Source organism: Drosophila serrata, unplaced genomic scaffold (genome assembly GCF_035046125.1).
Source record: "Drosophila serrata isolate PLE 108 unplaced genomic scaffold, ASM3504612v1 contig_245, whole genome shotgun sequence".
NCBI classification, from domain to species: Eukaryota; Metazoa; Arthropoda; class Insecta; order Diptera; family Drosophilidae; genus Drosophila; species Drosophila serrata.
Window position 1 is genome coordinate 1,198,979 of NW_028257143.1, and position 22,486 is coordinate 1,221,464.

Genomic DNA, 22,486 nt, shown 5'->3' on the forward strand with positions numbered 1-22,486 from the left:
TCAATGATGCTATCCATAGTAATTCATAGAGTACAGTAAAACAGAGCCCTTATCGACGGAGCTTATGTTTGGTAATCGAAAAATTAATTCGCCCCATCCAGGTCTTAATAAAAATGGTCTGATATAATTTGGAAACATATTTGCATACTTGAAGTAGGTTCTAGCAGGTTCTAGCAGAAGGAACGTGAAAGCATGTGAGGGGCGTCACATGAGCGAAGTAGATTAAATTGCATGTCAACGACAATGGAGCTTGTCTCGAGGGAAGGACAATAAAAACTCAAGCGAAATTATTTAAAGTTGAAAAATTGTTTGATAAAGTGGGAAGAAGAGGGCCGAAGGCAACCTAAGAAACACCTTAGGCACCCTTTTTCACCTGTGCTTCTCTGTCCCCTTCTTCGCTCAATCAATTTTTGTCAATTTCTTCCCGCTTCTTCTGTACCCCACTCACGTGATAGCTTCTTTATTATTTTCCTCAGAGCTGGAAGGCTGTCCTGTCTCCAAGGCTCCCACAGCGAAGGTCCTGAGTCCTGGCGGCCTCCCGATTGACGCGTGTCGATATTTGACACTTTGTGCGCACATCATCAATTTACAAATTATTACCAAGTGCAGTTAGGGTTGCATGAATAAGACTGCATAGAACGGTAAGAAGTAGATCTTCTAAAGTAGGTTCTTTAGGAAAGTTAATTACAACATAACAGTAGCTCAACTTCTAGACAGGACTTCACGCGTTTAATGGAAACGATTGGACCAAAACGCACTCGCCTATCCTCCTGCAGTCAAAGCACACTCGGTGCGCCACAAAGTATGCGATCAATTTTTATAGTCCACATGCAGCAGCCACAAACCCAAACCCACGCCCAAGCCCAAGCCCATTCCAGCTCTCTGTAACCCCATTGACGCCTCCGAGCTCCACGGGGGCTCGATGCTGCCATGTTTCGCCAATAATTTTCAATATAATCAGCACCTGTGACGACGTCGAGCATTTGCACAAATGTTGCTAATGTACAAACATTTGTGTGTGCCAGTGTGTGTGGGAATAAAAAATTTGAAATGCCTCGGCGGGGGCCTATCTGCGGGGGTTGTGTCCTGTACTCAGTGTGTTGGGCTTGTGGCAGGAGAGGGGCGGGGGGCATATCCGGGATGCGGCCTCCTAATGCCATGTGCTGGCGTTAATTTCACCACATGCGGTTATGGCTGGCGGTGCTTTTAAGGGGTGGTGAGTGTGGGGAATACCTGTAAGAAACAAAAGTCTCGCTTAATTTATTTCAACAGACGTGAAGTCGTAGCAATGGGGATATTCAGGCTTCTTTTTAACTTTAATGGAGGGGTCCACCTACATATTTTTCAAGATATTATTTTATAAAGTATTATTGGTATGAGAGCGTGATGAGAACGAAATAGAACCGTGTAGGGTATTACAATTGTAAATAACATTTTTACAACTGTAATATAATTTGTTATATACATTATGTTATCTTTACCAAATTAACTTTAATTTTGCACAAAGTTTTTAATTAGTTTTCTTTCCATTTGCAGATTGTACAATATATATCTGTAATGAAAACCATTTAAAAATAATTGCAAAAATAATTACAATTCTTGTTCTTTATTACATTTTCATCTATTTTAAAGAATTTACGGTAAAAAAAGCAACGAAGAAAACGCAGTGAAGAAAATAAATTTAATCTTTAAGTTCTCGGAAAAATAAGAGATAACATTCTTTCTCATTGAACAAGAAACATAATTAATCTCTGCAAACATTTTTCTCTCCCATCTGAAGTTCGAAGCGTTTTTTTCATAGCTCTGGATTTTAAATAAGCTTACATATTGAGTAAATAATAATTTAAAATGATTTCCTAAACAAATGTAAAAAAGAAACAAAAAATTTACATTTGTACAGACCTTTTTCAATTCATCATTTATGTTCATTATGTTTCATACTGTTTTTATAATAATTCCCATGAAGCATCTCCTCTTCATTTCATTTAATCTAAAGAATTCTCCGAATGCCATGCAAAACACATATATTTATTTTTTATTTTTTTCGAGTCATACTCACAGAGACCTATATAAATGAGTCGCAACCGACGGCGACATCTCATTGTCGGCTTTTAGTTGATCGGCTTCAAAAGCTTCTTTTTAATAATTAATTAAAGAATGCACTGCGAAGTATTGTGGCTGCTACTGGGATGCTTGCTTTTTCCATATGTACTAACTACGGACAGGGGGTAAGTTTGATATAAATTTGGAATAATTAGATCTAATGTGCCAATTTTTACAAAGTCGATAGTAGGTACAATGATTGATTCTTTCTATGGCTTTTTAACTATATTAAAAAATTAATGCAGCGTTTACAAATCCAGCCAGGATAGATACGTACATACATGTAAGACCTCCAATTTCTGGATTCTGAACAAATTCTTTATTTTTTATCTCTCCTGATTAATAATCACAAAGTTCTTCGGGGTGACAGTAATTATTTATAAAGAGACATAAAAAGTGAAAATTATTAAAAAGAGAAAAACACACTCAAATCAGTCCCTAGATTCCATCATTCCCTTTTTTTTTGTTTAAGAAAAAAACATTAGCCTTGCAATTAAAGCCCAATGGAGACTCAGTTGGTAGAGGTATAAATTATATCAAATGGATATTAAAACTTTAATCAAACCTATGGTTTTTTTTTGCAGCACCTATTCGGTCGTGGTGCCAGACACCATAAGGTCCAACATCAATTACAACGTTGTTGTTACCCTGCATAATGCAGATGGACCTAGTCTCATCAGGGCCACTTTAAGTGGACCCTCCTATAAAAAAATTAAGGAAGTCCAGCTTCAGCCCATGTCCACGCAAATAATTGCCTTTCCCGTCCCGAAACTTACCGGCGGAAATTACCAGCTCACGGCTGAGGGCCTCCGGGGCATCGTTTTTAAGAAATCCACCCAGCTTAAGTACGTCGAGGATGCCACCTCCATATACATCCAAACTGACAAGGCCACCTACAAGCCCGCGGATCTCGTGCAGTTCCGAGTGCTCTTCCTTGATAGAAACACCCAACCTGCCAGGATCTACAAGCCCATTCAGATTGAGATCCACGATGGAGCACAGAACCGGATAACCCAGATCGTCGATGTTATGCCGATCAAGGGAGTTTACTCCGGAGAGCTTCGGCTGTCTGATAAGCCAGTGCTGGGAAACTGGACGATTGCCGTCTCGATGCAGGACGAGGGCAGTGAGTCAAAAGTCTTCGTGGTAGACAAGTACGTATTGCCCAAGTTCGAGGTATCCGTGCACACAGCCAACGACGTTCTGGCCAACGCAGGAAGCGTCAGAGCGACGATCAGGGCTAGGTACACTTTCGGAAAGCCGGTCAAGGGCAAGGTCACTGTATCGATTGAGGGAAAAGCGCAGGAGTGGACCTTCGACATTGACGGTCAGGTCAACGTTGAGCTCCCCTTCGCGGCCACCGACCCGTCTCCCCTGAAAATTGGCGCCACAGTGACCGAGGAACTAACAGACCTCCGGCATAGCGGCTCCAACTATGTAACCCTTCACCAGCATCGTTACCGGCTGGAGTCCGCCTTTTGGCCAAAGAGATTTAGGGCGGGAAAGGTCTCCCAATTTCCCATTATTGTCAGAAATCTAGACGGCTCTCCCATCAGCTCCTCGTCTGAGCAGGTACATTTCACGTTCGAATGCTGTGGAACCTCGCGAAGTTTCTCAGTCCCAGTGAACGAGGCAGGTATATCCATTGCAAAGACAATGCTGCCGGATATATTATGTGGAAGCTACCATGTGACTGTTACATTTAAGGACGCTAAGGATCACATACAAACTATTTCGAGGCTTGACAAATCACTAAAGATCGAGCTGAACACAGTCAGGTGAGTATTGGCCTTTATGTCCCAACACTTTGTATTACCTTCGACTACAGTCCCAGGCTGAAGAAACTTGTCTCATTTGATGTCGTTTCGACCGGTGACCTTCCGTACTTCATGTTCACTATCGTCGCTCGGGGCAACATCTTATTTAATCAGTATGTGTCTGTGAAGCCCGGACAAATGAGTCGAAACGTTAAGTTCATGCCCACCTTCGATATGGTTCCTCAAGCCACGATTTACGTACACTACGTAGAAGATGGAGTCATGCGCTCCGACGAACTGAAGATCGACTTTGAGAAGGATTTCGGCAACTCGGTAAGACACCACTCAAAGCGTCGTTTCCCAGTCTAACCCTCAGTCCCACCCTTGACACTGCCCACAGATTGAAATTAATGCGCAGGAAAGTGCTGAACCCAGCGAAACAGTTAATCTGAGAGTGAAGACCGATCCCCACTCCTTCGTGGGGCTACTGGGCGTCGACCAGAGTGTGCTGCTTCTGAGGTCCGGTAACGACCTTAGCCGTGACCAAATCTTCAACGATCTTGGCAAGTTTGCAACTCCCGGGCTGGTGACCCTAACCAATGCCCAAATAGACAACGATGAACAGTGGGGTAAGATATTTACTCGTACAACTCCATCGATGTAACTAATACTATACTTAACCTTTTATTTATAAGATCAGGGAACCTGTGAAAACGGGCTATATACCCCTCGTCATGTTAGAGGAAAAAATACATCAGGTAAGCTGGGTCTCGTTTTCCGGAATGGTTCTGCTAATTAAAATTAAATACTAGCAGGTCCACACCCTGCTCCTGTGGCCACTGTCCAAATAACCGAACAGGAGAAACAACCTCCGATTCGTAAAGAGTTTCCAGAGACCTGGTTGTTTTCAAATATAGCCGAGTAAGACTTCCTTCACTTTTGTACCATCAAACAGACTGATCAATCTCTGTATTTACCAACCCATAGCTTTGATTCTAATTATGGAAACCTGACGGCGAAGATTCCAGATACTATTACCTCGTGGGTCATCACTGGATTTTCCCTGAATCCCATTTCCGGCATTGCGTTAACCAATAGCCCAACCAGAATCCGTGTCTTTAAGCCGTTTTTTATTTCAACTAACCTACCATACTCTGTAAAACGAGGTAAGTTGAGCCAAGAAGACATGACTTTATTTATTGCCCGATTAATCGAATCTCTCTTCGGAATGTAATAACTCTTGGATATTGTTTTTCTAAAACCCATTTGTTCTCCTTCAGACGAAATAATTGCCATTCCTGTGGTGGTGTTCAACTTCATGGATGAACCAGTACAGGCGACCGTGACGATGGACAACTCCGAGCAGAAGTATGAGTTCACTGAAGCCGTTAATGCCAATTCTGTGAAGGCCATGCAACTAAACAAAAGACTCAAACGGGTCACCATTCCCGCCAACACTGGCAGGAGCTTCTCGTTTATGATCCGTCCCAAGAAGGTAGGACTGATCTCCTTGAAGATCACCGCCATTTCCCCGCTGGCCTTTGACTCCATCGAGCAGATGTTGAAGGTGGAGCCTGATGGCGTGACTAAGTACGTCAACCGACCCGTCCTCGTCAACCTGAACCGCAACAGTCGATTACACCGACGGAGCCTGGAGGCCCCAGAGAAGACTCTGGAAGTGGAGTTACCACCAGAAGCTGTGGAGGACTCTGAGGTTGTATTATTAAATGTAGGTGGTGATATCCAGGCACCTGTTCTTGACAACCTAGATGGATTGGTGCGTTTGCCCACCGGTTGTGGAGAGCAAAACATGATGAACTTTGTGCCCAACGTCCTGGTGCTTCGCCTCCTAGACGCCACCAACCGCAACGAACCGGAGACAGCCGCTAAAGCCAAAGACTTTTTGAATATTGGCTATCAGCGACAGCTGACCTTCAAGAAAAATGATGGCTCTTTTCGAACATTTGAAAGTTGCCAGATAGGCAGCACCTGGCTCACGGCATTTGTGTTGCGATCTTTTCACCAGGCCAATAAATACACTGACGTCGAGCCTAGAATCCTGACTGCTGGACTCGACTTTCTTGCGGCCAGGCAGCTTGCGAGCGGAGAGTTCGAGGAAAAAGGCACTCTATACGATAATAAATATGGGAGTAAATGGGCGCTTACATCTTTCGTTTTGCTGGCATTTTTAGAGAATCAGGTGAGAGTTTGAATAGTGTTTTTTGTTACTTAAGAAATGAGAAGCACTTATTTTCGCATATTTGTAACAATATTTTTCCCCACTCTATAATTTATCCGAAGGAACATATCCCAGCATACAGAAATGTAATTGACAAAGCCGTACAATTCATAGCCGCAGATGTGGAGACATCAGGTGATCTTTATAGTCTGGCCATAGCTGCTCTGGCTCTGCAACAGGCAGACCACAACAAGGGCAACACTCTTTTGACTAGGCTGGACGGCATGGCCAGGAAGGAGAACGGCCTTCAGTGGTGGGAAATGTCCCCCAACAGCAAAAGCATGAACGTTGAAATCACATCCTACATCCTGCTCGCCATGCTGGAGAAAGGCATGGCGGTAGATCCCATGCCCGTTGTCCAGTGGTTGATTGCGCAGCGTAACAGTAACGGAGGGTTTGAGTCCTCCCAGGACACGATAATGGGTCTGCAGGCCCTAACCAAGTTCTCCTTACAAGCCACATCACCCGTTGGACAGATGGATATTTTCTTGCGCCCCGAACACGCTGCCAGGTCCATTGTCCAGGTCAGGCCAGAGAATGCACTGAAGCTACAGACCCGCGAGGTGCCAAAATCGACTCGCAAGGTGCAGTTCTCGGCCCGAGGCTACGGATCAGCTCTTGTCCAGCTCGCGTACCAGTACAACGTGGCCACCAAGGACCCGGAGCCCAGCTTCCGCATCAGACCCACGGTAATGGACTCACCGAGGAACCGTCTGGTGCTGAACATCTGCGCCGAATACACCCCCAGAGAAGCGTCGGGGAGGAGGAAGCCATCCAACATGGCTCTCATGGAGGTCCAGCTGCCTTCCGGTTACGTAGCCGATGCCAACGCCCTCGCCAAGATCCAGTCGACTCCCAGCGTGAGGCTCGTGGAGACGAAGAACGCCGACTCGCATGTGGTTATATACTTTGAGCGCCTGACCCCCTTCGACCCCAAATGCCTTACTGTCGAAGCAGCCAGGACTCACGACGTGGCCAGGCAGAGGCCGGCATATGTCGTTCTCTACGACTATTACGCCCCAGAGCGCAAGTGCACCGAGTACTACCAGGTGCAATCATCACTCTGCGACATCTGCCAGGGTTCCCAGTGCGGACCGGGATGCTGAAAAAAAGGTTCAAGGATCTAATTTCAATTCCACTTTAACGTTCAATACAATTTTCACAGTCCAAAAAAAAAAGAATATATTAATAAATGAATTAATTTATATTTTATCTTTGGGGTAGTTATGTGTGGCAACTCCGTTTGCAGGATTAACATTGCAGTGTTTTATATACTCTTGATAAATAATACGTTTCTGAACTGTCCAAATTTCATGCGGCACTGGTTCTTTGTCTACTCAAAGACTGATCGGATGCGAGGCAGGTGGCAGTGGTCAAGATCACTGTTTGACATATCAAAGCCCTGCAGATTTGGAACCTTGATTCGCGTCCAGGAAAACTTAGCAAAGATCGACTACACATCGCCGCCTCTCACAATCTAATATAACGTTATAATCCGAAAAAAACAGTAACATCAAATCAAGAATGATAATAAACATAGTCTTGTTTGGATTTGTTTTTTTATTTTTAAAAGATCACCGAGATCAGAAAAAAGATTTAAACGATGAATTCCACGAAAAGCGATTAATGAGAAAAATGCCGTATATACGTGCAGAGTTTATTCAAGGAATTTTATACAGTATATGTAAGTACAGTCGAGTCCCGATAATTCGAAATGGCAAGGGGATCACTTTTTTTACGAATTAGACGGGAATTCGATTTATCGAGATTTCTATTTAAAGGGGCTCAAAAATGAAAGAGTCGAATAAACGGGGTACTTACATTTCACATCATGTTTACATATGTATTTAGCTTTATTAAAATTAAACAAACATAATAAATATGTACATTCATTTGTACGTTTTTCAAATTAAAGGAAAATTAAACAAAAAATTAACAAACAAAATTAAGCAGAAACATTAAATTATTAAAAACGAAAATTCAAGCTTTAAAAAATTTGGTAATTTTTGATTGCTTCGTGTTTTTTTCTTTTATTTTTTCCATTTCGTTTTCTAAACCTATTAGGTTGTCAAACACACTATTTGGCACATCATGAGTCGAAAAATAATGTTTAAGTTGAGGAATTAATGCTCTGGTTTGTAAATTCTATAAAATTTCTTCTCCTTTCTGATGTCTGCAAAATCTAACGTCGCTTTAACTACAAAATATTTCGCATCGCATTACGATTTATAAGAGGTTTCGAAACAAAATTACGATTTATAAGAGGTTCAATATTCTTTGCGTTGCGCCAAATACTACGAATTAACGAGGGGACCAAAATGTATGGAATTATCGCGATTTTCGATTTAGCGGGGTACGAATTATCGGGATTCGACTGTATTTCTAAACATATATTCTCTCTATAATCATAGCTGATAAGCATACATATGTACATATATTTATTAAGAGCGAGTAAACCAGACGATTAAAGTGAAATTAACAACAATAATGGTAAGTTAAAGTCAAGCTTATGATCGAATTTCTGGATTACACGATTGCGAGAATTGTGACTTAATTCCTATAAAATCAAACTGATAATGACGAAGGCGGGGATCGACCTACTGAGCGTTTCGATTACGCTCTGGATCATTTCATTCCGAGTTCGCGACTGAGCAATGACGCTGTTGTGGGTGCTGCTCTTGGGGCTGCTGATCAGCTGTGACGCTGGGGAAAGTGTGAGTCTGAACAAGATATAGCCAAGTTGAAGCAGCCGTAAAAGCAGCTTTGCACATTTTTTTGAAGGCAACTGGCTGTGGCAAGTATAACCAAAATGGTCTGGAGAGTAAAATTGGCTTGATTCCGGGAGGCGCTCGACCTGGTGAGTTCCCTTGGATGGTGGCAGTTCTGGATCGAAGGGATGGACTGACCCGGTATATTGGTGGCGGCTCCCTGATCGCGGCGAATGTGGTCCTCACTGCCGCACACATATTGAATGGCATTGGCGAGGACGACTTGTTGGTAAGGGCCGGCGAATGGAATGTGTCCACCACGGAGGAGATATACGGGCACATAGACCTTGGTGTGAAAAAGGTGATCTCGCATTTAAAGTTTAACAACTACAGCGGGCAGTATGACATAGCTCTGCTCATCCTGAAAGCTCACTTCCCAGTGCAGGCAAACATCCGGACAGTGTGTCTGCCCTCCCAAAACACCAGCTTCGTGGGCAGACACTGCCTCTTCAACGGCTGGGGCCCAAAGGAGGCGGACTCGAAGGACTATCCCAACGTTCTCAAGAAGATAGATGTGAACATGATAGACAAGACAGCGTGCCAACGAAAATTTGGAAGAAATGTCTCACCTTATTTAATATGCGCAGAAAGCCTTAACCGCAGGGCAAGCTGCAAGGGCGACGGAGGCTCTCCACTTGTGTGTCCCTTGCCCAATGACCCCTCACGCTTTGAGCAAGCCGGAATTGTCACCTATGGCATCGGCTGTGGCACCTTTAGAACCCCGGGCGTCTACACCGATGTATCCCGGATGAGCGACTGGATCAACTATCACCTGCACAGGTGGAACATTCAACTGGGGCAGCGAAAATTGTAAACGTGATTAAAAGATTATAGATATAAAGGCATTTTTGGAGAAGCAATTGAGCACTTTAAGTCTTTTACGACACGATAGACTTCTTGCAAATAATATCTGCAAATCTTGCTGTAATATGGGAAATTATTTTAAGGGTATTTTGAGATTGTGAAAGCTGTTCAAAATACTCGGGTAGATCAACAAATCTTTAATGAAAACGATATTTTCTTTTACATAAACAAAATGTACACGTTGTAGCTCTTTAAAAGGCATAAAGTCTTCATCAAAGCATAACTCTTGAACTCAGCTGTCATGTCAGTCCAGCAGAGGAAGGCCGAATAAAGGTATTTACCTTCTGGCTATTTTAGCGAATTCAAGTTGACTTTGAGACAACTAAAATAAGCGAGAAAAAAGAGCAAAATGGCGTATTAAAAACTGTTTTCTGGCTTTAGCTTCCGTTGCTTGATGAATGAGCTCCCTGCGCAAGGTTGGCATCGTTTGACAGCTGCAAACTAGGGGGCAGGGCGCCGCGTCCTTTGCCTTCCCCCTGGCTCCTGTAATTTGAGTAGACGTTTTCTAATAAACATTAAGTTGACATGAAATACACGCCAAACAAATGAAGCAAATGCATTTCATCCCAGCCGCGACGTGGGTGTGGCCAGATGCTGGCTAATGCCGCCCCCCTTTTCAGACCGACTCTCAGCGCCGGCACCGCAGGATATGTTTACAAATTGAAAAATATAGCTGGCGACCGGGAGAACGTGCTGCGGGAAATGCACAGTGGTTGGTAGAGCAGTGAAAATGCATTCAAAACATATATATAAACAGTTTTAATAAGAACATTCCAAACATTTCAAAAGAGGTAATGTAGAACCAAATTTAATACTTGCAGCTGAGCAATCTAAACATATTTATTTAGAACTCATATTGTATGCAAACTTACAATAATGTAAATCTAATAAGTAAATTATTGTTTATAATGTATATAATCCTGTATTCTACCTTTTTCCCCAAATTTTGAAGCAGTAGCGCCAGGCGAGTCCTCTTGCTAAAATGAGTTGTTACATGGGTCAGTTGGCAGTGGGTATCAGACTTCCTGCAAGTGGTCCGTCGACGTGCCGCGCTGCCTTTCCACCGGGCATGGCCCTTACATACTAATGCTGCATACATAAAGCCTTTTATAAAGAGTATGGCAAACTGTGCAGAGGTATGTATGTGTGTGTAAGTATATATGCGGTTAAAAAATATTTCCTGCAGAAAGCTAGCCGGAGCAGGGAAAATCTGACACGAAACATTTGCGTGACAAGCAAAATGTTGCCACATCCAGGGGAATACGTCGTAGGTGGGGCCGAAATGCACTAAGGGGTCGGGCCGGCTTTCACGTCCCGTGCATTTCAAAAGGACCCAGAAAAATAATTATGGCCCAAATCAAAATATTGCAGAAGGGAAAACAAGGAAAACAAAAAGAGGAACACAAATTAGGAGTGCCCGCAGGCCGCCAATGTCAGGAGCAGGAGGAAGACAGCAATTTTCTATAGCCATGACATTGAAAACGGCAAACTTATGTTGGAGTGCAGACAAAGATAGACAGTGAGATTGATTATGACCACTGCCCAACAGTGAAGATAAATTTTCTTAAAGAAAAAACTGCAATTATGCAGACAAAAGTGACATAATTAATACATTATAGTATTTATGCTTTCAATTTAAAATTGAGTTCCAAAGCAAGTATGTAGTTTAACTTCTTTTGGAGACACTTTTAGGTTTGTTTAGAATTTAATTTACAAATGTGCATGGATTTTCGTTATTAAAATGATATTATATGATCGATATGCCACCCAAAAAGTATAATCTATGGAAAATAATTTGAAAACAAGAAAGGAAGCTAACTTCGGCTCGCCGAAGTTTATATACCCTTGCAGATAGAATTTCTATGAATAGGAATCCATAGAATATAAATTATATATATTTGTGTTAAAAAACAATGAAGTAATACCTGCTTTCATTTCATTCACCTATACATATTATATGTATTTGCAGTTTTACATTCACAGATTTGCATTTTTCCTCTACATCAAACGATCGTTTGTATGGCACCTATATGATATAGTCGTCCGATTTTTATGAAATTTGCCACAATTTAAGACTTATATAAAATGGCTATACCTCAAATTTGATGAAAATCAGCTGAAAACTGAAAAAGTTATAAATTTAATTGCATTAATTTCTCTATCGTTCCTATGGGAGCTATATGATATAGTAGTCCGATTTTCATAAAATTTTACACAAAATTTTTGAATAATATAAAATGGATATATCTCAAATTTGATTAAATTCTGTTGAAAACTAAAAATGTTATCGCCACCGCGATTCTCAGTCTTCCGACAACAGCCACCGCCATTCTCATTTCCCTCAAATTTCTCGATCGTTCCTATGGGAGTTATATGATATATTAGTCCGATTTTCATAAAAATTTACACAAAATTGTATAATAATATTTAACGGCTATATCTCAAATTTGATGAAAATCTGTTGAAAACTGAAAATGTTATACTTATTAATTGAATTAATTTCTCGATCGTTCCTATGGGAGCTATATGATATAGTCGTCCGATTTTCATAAAATTTTACACAAAATTGTAGAATAATATGAAATGGCTATATCTCAAATTTGATTAAATTCTGTTGAAAACTAAAAATTTTATAATTTTTTTTGTAAAACTTTTCCGATCATTCCTATGACAGCTATATGATATAGTCGTGCGATCCGGCCCGTTCCGACATATACGAGTGAGAGAATATAGAAGACTAACTGCAAAGTTTCATTCAGATCGCTTCAAAACTGAGAGACTAGTTTGCGTAGAAACGTACAGACGGACAGACGGACATGGCTAGATCGACTCGGCTGTTGATCCTGATCAAGAATATATATACTTTATATAGTCGGAGGTGCCTCCTTCACTGCGTTGCAAACTTCTGACTGAAATTATAATACCCTGCAAGGGTATAAAAATAAAGCTAGATTGGGGAAAAGAACTTGCCAGGCTTTGCCAGAGGAGAAAACAAAGCCAAACGAACGGAGACAGCCGTCAGCCAACTCTAATTTGGCAATGTCAGATTGACAACAATTAAATTTGCTCCGCTCCCCGTTCCAAAGAGGTGGCCAATCAGCGTCTCGTTCCACCTTCTCAGATGTCGGCGAGCTGTGAAATTGTTGACAGAATTCAAATCAGTGCCGCAGGACCAAATGCTGCAGCGCATCGTCAGGATAATGCCGCTGCTGATGGAAACGATGCTGTCGCGCCAGCAACGTCTGTGTCATAAATGTCACTTTCAATTTCGGTGGCTCGGCATGCAGGAGCGACCGGTGGGTTCGATTAAAGCGTGTCCTGAATGACAAATCACCTAATCGTCGTTCAGTCGTCTTTTGCCACCTCGTCTTCGCAGGAAACACATATTTAATTATGTCAGTGGGAGAGCTGATGTGCAAAATGACTTGATAAGTAACGGCATGTTGCCTAAATATACAATTTCCATTTTGACACATTTCAATTCTAAAAGTATTCCTTGTTAAAATCACCGAAGTCGAAGTCTAGTCTGGTTACAATTTTTAGAGGAAATAAAGATTACTTTGAGAGCATTTAACATATACCAAAAATATAAAAATGCATATAAGATATTTTATAAATATTACCATATTATGTTTCTGACTACAAAACAGAAGCAAATAGTAGGTGAAATCGAAAATCGGGCGTTCCATTGATTCCAGGAAGAGAGTACAGTGTCCAAGGACTCGATGCCGTAGTTCCCTGCTTCCTTTCTGGCAATGTCTGGGCCGACAATGAGTGCTTCCGGCTTCCTGCCTCCTGATTCCGGCATCTCGACTATCTCTAGACAACTGGAGAAGCAACTATAACTCTCGGCAAGTTGGCTTTATTATTTCCACACTGTTGAATATGCATATAAAAAGCGAATCGGCTCCTTTGACGACCAGCGCCCACTTGGCTCGTCCCTCGGATATTCGGTGGCTTCGGTGGCTCGACAGACCGGTCCTTTGTACTCCTGCCAAAGGCCAAGGCAGCCCCTGGAGGATGGGGACCATCCAGTTTTGCGGCCCGAGGCCGGTGCATTATCACTTGCCAGCCAAGCAAAATATTGTGGGTGCATTAAATATTTTCCCTCCTGCCGCAGGACAAAAGAAACGCTTCACAAACTTCGGCAGCGGGCTGCACGAACTATGCGGGCATGAGATGAGCTAAGGGCTCTGGTCCCCGGCCTTTGTCTGCGTTTTATATTAAACTATTTATGCTATCGCTGCAGTGGGTCCCCGGTCCCCTTTCCCGCTTTCCGCTTTTCCCAGGCGTTGGATCTCAGCTCTTGGCCGCCGGATCTCGAGGAGTGCCGGCTCGTTGGCGCTGGAAAGCCAAGACTCGAAAATTTACCTACGACAGCTGGGTTTGTGTGCCGCATTTTTATCGTGCAGCATTTTGCGGGGGAATTTATGAAAAATTTAAAACAATTATGTGGCTTTAGCCGCATTATCTCGGCAGCAGGACAAGTACCCATTGATCGCTTGCCGCCTGGTCAGTTGGTTGGCACAAGAACAATTTGTGTGGCATTTTTCGGAGCCTGAGCTGGAAAATATGAAAAAATTAAATGTTCATTCATTGGCTTGGAGAAATCCTGCTGCTTAAGGAAAGATAACTAACAGTTATTATTAAATAGTGAATCAGTTTGATCCTGTACGAACCCCAACTTCCAATTCCGAGTTTTTCCAAAAGGTTTTGACGCTTTAGAGCCTGGAAACATGGGGTTTTCAATTCAAAAATGTGATAACCCTTTATGGCTGGCAATTGGTCGCCACTTCCGATCCGATCCGAAATTGCGATGCATTTTCGTGGCCGGAAATAGTGGAAAATGTTGCGGCATAGGCACATTTCGAGGGGATTGAGGGAAGCGAGGCTGAAAAACTTAATTAGCCAGCCGCAGCGCAAAATCCAATTGGCCGATGATTGTTGCACAGAAGCAGAAACTGCAGAAAATGTTGGGCAGTTGTCTCCAGTGAAAATCAATTGAACAACCGGCAGCCCTTAAATATCAGTGGCCTTTTGTGGGTGTGGGTGGGTTGTTTGCGTGCGAGCTGTGAGCCTGTCAAACAATATTGCAGCAGAGAGATTAGTTGCTTATTTTGACAGTAGCTGTCAGTGTTGCATTTAGCCCCGGTTCCGGGTACAGGGCTGCCTGCATCCCAGCCTGGGTAAACAAACGAAAATATCCTCCTCAGCTCCGTTTCCTTTTGGGATGGGGGCTTGGGCAACGGATGCCGGGCGGTCCATCCTTAGCCGGCTGAGGATGATGATGATGATTCCCATATCTCTCTCCCTGGCGCAGCGAGTGCATGCTCTTCTACTCGAGTGCCCTGCCCATGCCCCTGCCCCTGCCCCAGCTCCTGCCGCATCCGCATCCACATCGAGCAGAGTTTTTCTTTGGCTTCTTTCATTTTTCATGCGCGCCCCAGCTAAGCTTTTAATTAAATGCAAGAAAATTCAATTTTAATTAAAATTTCTCAAAAGTCTCTGGCCTGGCACTGCATACGGATAGCGCAGCGATTGAAAGGGTATGAGGGGGATGCGGATGTGGATGCAGATTCGGATGCGGATGCGGATGCGGATGAGGATGAGGACTAGGTTGGGCTTTGGGCGTTTGTCCTGTTTTCGATCTGGGCTGTTCGACTCGAGTGTTTGCCAAACGTGTAAAATTGAAAATTAGGAAATCGAATTGTAATGCCACCAGTATCGGATGGGGAAGAGTCCGGACGGAGGGGTGGACAGGGACAAGTCATCAGGCACACAAAGGCAAAATCGTAAAGTAATTGGAAATGAAAATTCATTTAGGGTTCGGACTGAGATGAACAAATCCGTTGGAAAAGTGCTGAGGGGCATAAAGCATAATCTGATGGAGCTTGGTTTCTTTTTCGGGAGGCCCTAACAATGATCTCATACCTCTACACACATTCTTGAACTAATTTCAGTCTGAAAATGTTTAGGTTTTCATTCAAACCAAACTTGGGGAAACAAATGAAAATTCCTAATTCATTTAGCACACCTATGTGGTCATTTCATTTAGAAGTGCTTATGTTGTCTCTGTGAGAATAGACTTTATAATTACTTTTTGTATGAAATAAATTCCAATATTTCTTGTTCTTAATGATCACAGCTATTTACTGAGATTAAGAAAAATTCTACAAAAATTTTGCTTCAATACTAACTAAATTATTTAGTTTATTATTGTAATGTAATATTGGCTTCACTGTAGTATTAAAATAAATGAATGCTGCGAATGCTTCAACTGTTGTATCTTTAAAGAAAAAATACCCCCTGGGAGTGGAAAATCTATTCAACACGTCGGGTTGGAATATGCAAGGCCATATGCAGCTCGAGTCCGATAACTAATCCACACGTGACTGTCAATATTCCGGCATTCGGTGAAGGGGCTGCGGCCAAAGTTTTGACTCAAAGTTTGTTAGCCCCCCAAAAGCCAGGCGGCTTTTGTGAGCATTTTGCACATAATTTAAGCGCACACATCCCGCCAGTCATAAATTACACATATTACATGCACGTATAAATCGCAGGCCAGATACGAATACGTTCGAGCAGCTACATATATGGCAGTTCGAGGCTGTGCCAAAAGTGCGCCTGCAAACTGGGACCAAAGTGCTTAACATACTTTTTGGCGCTCGGCCCGCACACGCACCGATACAGACACTCACTCGCACATAGGCAAATCGACACACGCACGTATCGCAGAAAGTTGCAAAACTTCTGCCAGCCCCCAAGTGAAAGCTGGAAAGTAAGTCAAGACGCTGCCAAGACGTCCTGCGAGTGTAACTTTTACTTTTGAATCGCTTTTTTCCCACTTGAAATGGTCGCATATTAAAATCCTCGAAGCCAGAGCCCCGGGTAAACTGAAAGCATTCCCATTGATTTGATCTGTAAATACCACATATCATTCGCAGCAAACGTGACTCATTTGTTCGAAAAAACAAAAGAACTAAGGATGATAATAATAACAATACTCATCTAACCCAACAGTAAGCGATTCTATTTTTGTCAGAATTCTCATAAATTGTCTGTTTCTTTAAAATTACAAAATTTACTTTCCTTTGATGAATCTCAGGTCTGCGGACGAGTGGAAAGTATTTAATCAGAATGTCGATATGTCCCCTTAAGGTTCATGGATTCCTGTACTCTTTGCTCTTACTGGTCGTCTGCCATATGGCAATGTCGTCTTCAATCTACGACCACCCAAGATTGCCAGCCTCTGTGGTGCCGTTCCATTACGATTTGACCTTAATAACGCATCTGGAAAGCTTGGCAGGATCCCGGTACGAGGGCACAGTAAAGATCTCGATATACGTGCAGAGATCTATCGAACAGGTGGTGCTCCATGTCGGTGACGTTAAGGTGGAAGCGGATAAAATCAGCCTGCTCAAGTCTGAGGATGTGTGGCTGAGAAAGGTGCAGTTCAACACGGATCGGCAATATATGATATTGAAGTTCAATAGGCGCCTCACGATGGGCAGAACCTATATCGTGAGCATCCCTTTTGGCCGACGGATGACAGAGCACAGCACTGACGGTTATTTCATCGGCCGCTATGCAAATCCAAGGACATGGCAAAAGAAGTAAGCAATTCCATGTCCCAGAGTCCCAAAACTTACCCCACACATCCTCCCTTACAGCTTGTACTCGCTGACCTTATTCGAGCGGAACTATATCAGAAACACTATGCCCAGCTTCGATGAGCCCGCCCTTAGGGCAACCTTTAATGTCACTATGGGACATCACAAGCGCTTCCAAAGCTTCAGCAATATGAAGGTCCGAGCGATACTGCCGAAGTGAGTACACAAAATCTATTTGTTCTTTGTAGTACATATTATTCTCCCCTTTGATTAGCCCGGAACTGCCGGACTATGTGTGGTCAGTGCACGAGGTGACACCAGCGATACCCACTTACCTGCTGGCCTTCTCCGTGAACAATTTCACCTGCAGCTTCAGTCAGTCAGTCAGTTCAAGCCCAATACATTTCCGCACCTGCTCGCGGGGCGGCGATGTGCCCGAGACCTCCTTCGTGGCCCAAGTGGCGCCCCAGTTACTGCAGTTCTACGAGGAACTGCTTGGGGTACTGCTCCCACTAGACAAGATTGACCAGCTGGTGGTTGACAAGATTCCCTCGCCATCGAGGGACACCCTGGGCTTAATCGTCTACCGGAGCAAGGAGATGCTGCAACTATACGAGGGTCCGATGACGCAGGCAAAGATGCAAGCACTTCAGTTGGCTGCCCACGGAATCGCTCACATGTGGTTTGGCAGCATGATGGGCATCGATTCGTGGTCTGATCTCTGGCTGAGGGAAGGCCTTAATGGCTACTTCAAGGCTCTGGGCGTGGATCACGTACAGCCGGGTGTGGGACGGCGTCTGTTGCTTCGCTACCGTGAGATGGCCTTCATGTATGAGGCGCAGGTTGGTGGCATGACCCTGGCCCCGCTGGTGCCAATCGATCAGAAGGAACTAGAGGGAGCCCTATTCCAAAAGGGCAGTGCACTGATAATCATGCTGAACGGCTTCCTGGGCAATGAGACCTTCTACGACGGCATCCAGCGGCATCTCTGGCAGAACTCCTTTGCCGGCACTACGCCCGATATCTTCTGGCGATCGCTACAGTTAGCCCGGGAACGGCAATCGAACGCTCCGCGCATCGAGGAGACCCTGAAAAGCGTTATGGACACGTGGACCCAGCAGAAGGGCTATCCGCTGGTGACGGTCAGCCGAAACGGCACTTCCGTGTCCCTAACGCAGAGCCACGCCTTTAACGAGAGCAGGCCGGAGCGATGGTGGATCCCCATTACCTTTACCGTCCAGGGGAGACCAAATTTCTTCGATGTCCGACCCAAGGCCTGGATGAGTCCTCTCGAGAAGAGCGTTCAATTAAAGGTCTCGGTGCCGGAGGATCAGTGGATCGTATTTAATTTGCGTGCCATGGGCTACTACAGGGTCCTGTATGACGATCACACCTGGGAGCTGTTGGCCACCATTCTCTACGACGACTTCCGTAGAATCCATGTCCTGAGCCGAGCGCAAATCGTCAGTGATGTCCTTTTCCTGTACAAGCACCATCGTCTAAGCTGGGGCACTGCCCTCAATGTTCTCAAATACATTATTGATGAGGACGAGCAGGAGCCCCTGATGGCATTCGTTTTGGGAGTGACTCACGGCTACTGGGGATTCAAGCCGGAGAATTCAATGTTCATAGCGGTAAGTGTGATGAAGATGCACAACTATTCAACCTTGTCTGCTCCTAATTCATCACTAAAATACCCCATATCTATAAATTTAATTGTTTGTTAGGTTTCTTTAATGCATAGAGAGTTATCTATGTATATCACTCATGACTCTGCCATCGTGTAGGTGCCTTAAATATTAAAAGCAACTATCGTGTTTCCCTTTGTTGTGAGCTCATTTTTTGCATAAACTCGAGGTCCCACTCCTAATGTACCGACTCCCTTCTTTGCAGAAATGGCTGAGTATTGCTGGCAAATGGTACGCAGAGTTCATCTGCCACACGTTCGACAAATTCGTGTTCAAGCAGAATCTGAATAGCCTCGACTAGAAGCGGGCTGCGAGGAGGGTTCAGTACTCAGGACCGCAGGATAATGGCCCGGACCGGCTCCACAACCAGCTCGTTTCGCCTTCGCCGCGAAAGGCAAAATGAAACCGCCATCAATGAACCGCAATTGTATTTGTTTGCAAATAACTGAGCGTTATCTGAGACTATTTATCTTTATCTGCAACAACAGCAAAGGCGGCTCCGCACAATGCCAAGGGACAGTGCCACAGCATCCGGAAGTGGGGCAGGACCTGCTGGGAACCGGGAACTGGTAGCTGGTAACTCACTCCACCTCCACTTGCCAGAGTCAAGGCGCCAACTGAAATAATGATGCAGGCAAAATAACAATAAAAGCGGCACTGGAAGATGCCCGGGCAGAAGTGGAGGACACCATCGATGCTCCTTTTCCGCACAAAGGACTATACCAGACCCCTAATGCTGCAGCATTACCATGGCAATGCAATGGACTTTCCTTGCTCAAACATCGTATACAAATCGGTCTTTAAGACCGCTTTAAGGTTAATGCGAAGCTTCCTCCTCGTCCTTTTAGAAATTGCACTTGTTCTTTTTTTTTGTTTGTATGCAGCCAGTAACAGTGTTGTATAGAAATACATATATATATATAAATATGTAATAAAGATTTAGAAACTTCAACTAGCTAATTATTAATACAAAACCTTAAGGAGATATATCATTAATAAGTCTATTTTCACTACAAGTTTTCATTTTGAAATACATTTAGTAAATTTATAATTTATTTGTTAAAATCATCAGAGCAATATTTTCTCTAACGACAAATCGAAAATCCAATATCCTCGACGGGGTATGCAAATAGGAAGTGAAAACCAAATCATATTTTACGCGTAATGAAATTTAGGCCACAGCCAGAGCTTAGACGGAAGCGGATTGCGCCTAAAACCATGCAAATTAAATTTAATGGAAAACGTATTACCATTTTTCGTTTTGGGTGTTTTTCTTTTTCCCCCTCGCCGCTTTGTCATGGCCAGGAGCAAGACAAATATGTATAAACCTAATTTGGCGATATGAATTAATAACGTTGTTTACTGCAACAAGTTGGGGGCAGCAGCCACAAAATAAAAGGCTTTAGCTGTAAATATATATTCAAGTATAACGAATTTTTGTAATTGTTAAATTACTTTTACCATTATTTTTTATATTTGGATATTCCCTCTTGCAATTCCTTTTCTTTATTTTATGGCAATACTCTTTGAACGGAATTTTAATATTATTTTTATGCGATATTTAAATGGCTGAAAGATGATGAACGTGAATTATATTTTCAGTTCCCTTTGTTTGATGTGGAAATTCATTAAGGTTGCTATTTATTTTTGTCATTGTTAAATAAAAAGGTCCAATCCATTCATTTTCTGCACAATAAAAACAAAAGTTTTATGCTGTATTATAAAAAAAAAATATTCAATAAATGTGAAAGCAAGGAAAAAAGTCATTATGTGTCAGAGCAGGTCATAATACAGTACTGAATGCAGTTGACAGCTTTATAATGACGTTCATTACGGAAGCGGGCAATTAATTTATTTTTATTTCCCAGGTGCTGCCCCTAAAAGTTAATAGTTTAAAAAGGCCAGCAAGGACCCCTAAATAGAAGTGTTTGAAGAATAAAAATGGGCCCCAGCAAAGATCATTTCAGCAACAGCAGATATTGATAATAAGTGGAGTAAGGAAATGCGAAGTAAGCTTTTATTTGAGTTTCACGAAGAGAGTGTCTTATAAATTCATTATGCAGAGCTGCCATTTGCCATTTCTAAATACTTTGCAACGGGTATCACCTTATGTCTGTTGGAATCGGAACTTAAAGCACGTTTAGACCTGCTTTCATCAAAGGACATCTCCCACAGAAGCAGATGCAGGATCAGCTTTGAGAAAATATACAAGCAACTCAGTGGGACTCGAATACGAGTTGTGTTGAATTTTTTGCATGAATTATGCAAAGGAGTTTGTTCAACTGTTGTGGGTGAGACAGAATTCCGGGTATCCCTGGCTCCCACAAAGGGAATTCTTAAATGGGATTTGGGAAATCACAAGCCAAGGAAGTCAGGGAGTGTTCCTTGGGGATGGGGGAGAGGAAATTAAAAGGATATGGCGAGGAGAAGCGGCGGCCAAATGATTTTTTCGCTTTGATGGCATATCCAATTGCATTTTGGTTAAGTAATACTATATGTAAGGACTCTACGCAGCAAACTCATATGATTTTGCACTGAAAAAAATGTTTTTACTGATCTTTTATAAGTCCCTCTTTGACACAAATTATTTCAAAATATACATTGAATAAAATTCAAAAGAAATTCAACAGATTACGTATCCGCCGGGTAGGTCAAACAATTTTTAGGTTTTCGCACAGTAAACCCTCACATTTCCCAATTAGAGTGCAATTTTATTTACTGTGCATTTTGAAGCACATTTGCATTGCATGCGGGTGGAACTATTAAAGCCCGGCCAATAAATTCTGGTAGCGTTAACTACCTGAAATCCCCTGGCCATTTACTTTGCCCACGTCCGTCTTCGGCAATGCATCCCCGACAGCCACCTGCAAAATTGCAACTTAACAATGCTTCGGAGGGTCCATGAACAGGGCGAGGCAAAGAGCCACGAATCCAGGACTCAAGGACTCCCACTCCCGGCAAACCGACACCGGGAGCCTGGACGCGGGAGTCGGCAGCCCCTTGGCACGGCTTTCGTACCCCATGTGGCAGCAACGCATGCGGCGTATAAATCAATATTGGCAATTTAAAATTGGCTGGCGGTGTATGAAGCCAATATCCGGCAACGCTCAGCAGCTCGAGTGTGTGTTTGTGTTCGTTCGTTTGGTCCTGAAGCGGGCAGGAGAAAAAAATTGGAGCCGGGGCGAGGGTCTGCAAAAAAAGAAGTACCCCGGCAATGGGACACCGCTGTGGATCTTAGACAAACACTATCTGGCGCCCAAAATGTTCGTTCGATTTGCACCCGGTCGCTGTATATCTGAGTGTATCGATGATGGAGGTCGCGGGAGTGCTCCGCAGAGTCCATTAAAAATGCGCGTTTGTACGTGGCCAGCTCGTAAATAAGAAATACACAGCGAGGTGAGGTTTCTACTAAATGCTTGGGGAGAACTGCGGATTATAAGGTATATATTTCATATTT

General features: G+C 43.2%; 3 protein-coding genes across 4 annotated transcripts; all 3 read left to right on the top strand.

Annotated features, from left to right (window-relative positions):
* Positions 1 to 2,113: 2,113 nt before the first annotated feature.
* Positions 2,114 to 7,287, top strand: Tep1 (Thioester-containing protein 1). The gene is made up of 9 exons (XM_086832194.1): positions 2,114 to 2,228; positions 2,688 to 3,881; positions 3,932 to 4,193; positions 4,261 to 4,489; positions 4,556 to 4,618; positions 4,673 to 4,781; positions 4,848 to 5,026; positions 5,141 to 6,060; positions 6,162 to 7,287. Exons 1-9 carry the CDS (start codon positions 2,158 to 2,160, stop codon positions 7,203 to 7,205), a joined length of 4,071 nt encoding a protein of 1,356 aa, XP_086688320.1. The 5' UTR covers positions 2,114 to 2,157; the 3' UTR covers positions 7,206 to 7,287.
* Positions 7,288 to 8,545: 1,258 nt separating this feature from the next.
* On the top strand, positions 8,546 to 9,727 carry LOC110185856 (phenoloxidase-activating factor 2-like). Its single transcript, XM_020954865.2, has 2 exons — positions 8,546 to 8,813; positions 8,881 to 9,727. Exons 1-2 carry the CDS (start codon positions 8,754 to 8,756, stop codon positions 9,679 to 9,681), a joined length of 861 nt encoding a protein of 286 aa, XP_020810524.2. The 5' UTR covers positions 8,546 to 8,753; the 3' UTR covers positions 9,682 to 9,727.
* A 7,008-nt stretch (positions 9,728 to 16,735) lies between these two features.
* On the top strand, positions 16,736 to 19,981 carry LOC110185586 (aminopeptidase N). Of its 2 annotated transcripts, XR_015271483.1 has the most exons (5): positions 16,736 to 17,344; positions 17,402 to 17,557; positions 17,616 to 18,975; positions 19,235 to 19,456; positions 19,518 to 19,981. XR_015271483.1 is itself a non-coding variant. In XM_020954518.2 (4 exons), the coding sequence occupies exons 1-4, from the start codon at positions 16,869 to 16,871 to the stop codon at positions 19,328 to 19,330; spliced, it is 2,088 nt and encodes a 695-aa protein (XP_020810177.2). In that variant the 5' UTR covers positions 16,736 to 16,868; the 3' UTR covers positions 19,331 to 19,981. The 2 variants fall into 2 exon arrangements, 1 of the variants encoding a protein (XP_020810177.2); XM_020954518.2 differs by having other exon boundaries at positions 19,235 to 19,981.
* Positions 19,982 to 22,486: the final 2,505 nt, after the last annotated feature.

Coding starts and splice junctions, on each gene's coding strand:
- Tep1 (XM_086832194.1), top strand. CDS start 2,158: ATGCACTGCGAAGTATTGTGGCTGCTACTGGGATGCTTGCTTTTTCCA. Junction 4,490..4,555: donor AGACAACGATGAACAGTGGG/GTAAGATATTTA, acceptor TTTATTTATAAG/ATCAGGGAACCTGTGAAAAC. Junction 6,061..6,161: donor TGGCATTTTTAGAGAATCAG/GTGAGAGTTTGA, acceptor ATTTATCCGAAG/GAACATATCCCAGCATACAG.
- LOC110185856 (XM_020954865.2), top strand. CDS start 8,754: ATGACGCTGTTGTGGGTGCTGCTCTTGGGGCTGCTGATCAGCTGTGAC. Junction 8,814..8,880: donor GCTGTGACGCTGGGGAAAGT/GTGAGTCTGAAC, acceptor ATTTTTTTGAAG/GCAACTGGCTGTGGCAAGTA.
- LOC110185586 (XM_020954518.2), top strand. CDS start 16,869: ATGTCGATATGTCCCCTTAAGGTTCATGGATTCCTGTACTCTTTGCTC. Junction 17,345..17,401: donor CCAAGGACATGGCAAAAGAA/GTAAGCAATTCC, acceptor CCTCCCTTACAG/CTTGTACTCGCTGACCTTAT. Junction 17,558..17,615: donor GTCCGAGCGATACTGCCGAA/GTGAGTACACAA, acceptor CCCTTTGATTAG/CCCGGAACTGCCGGACTATG.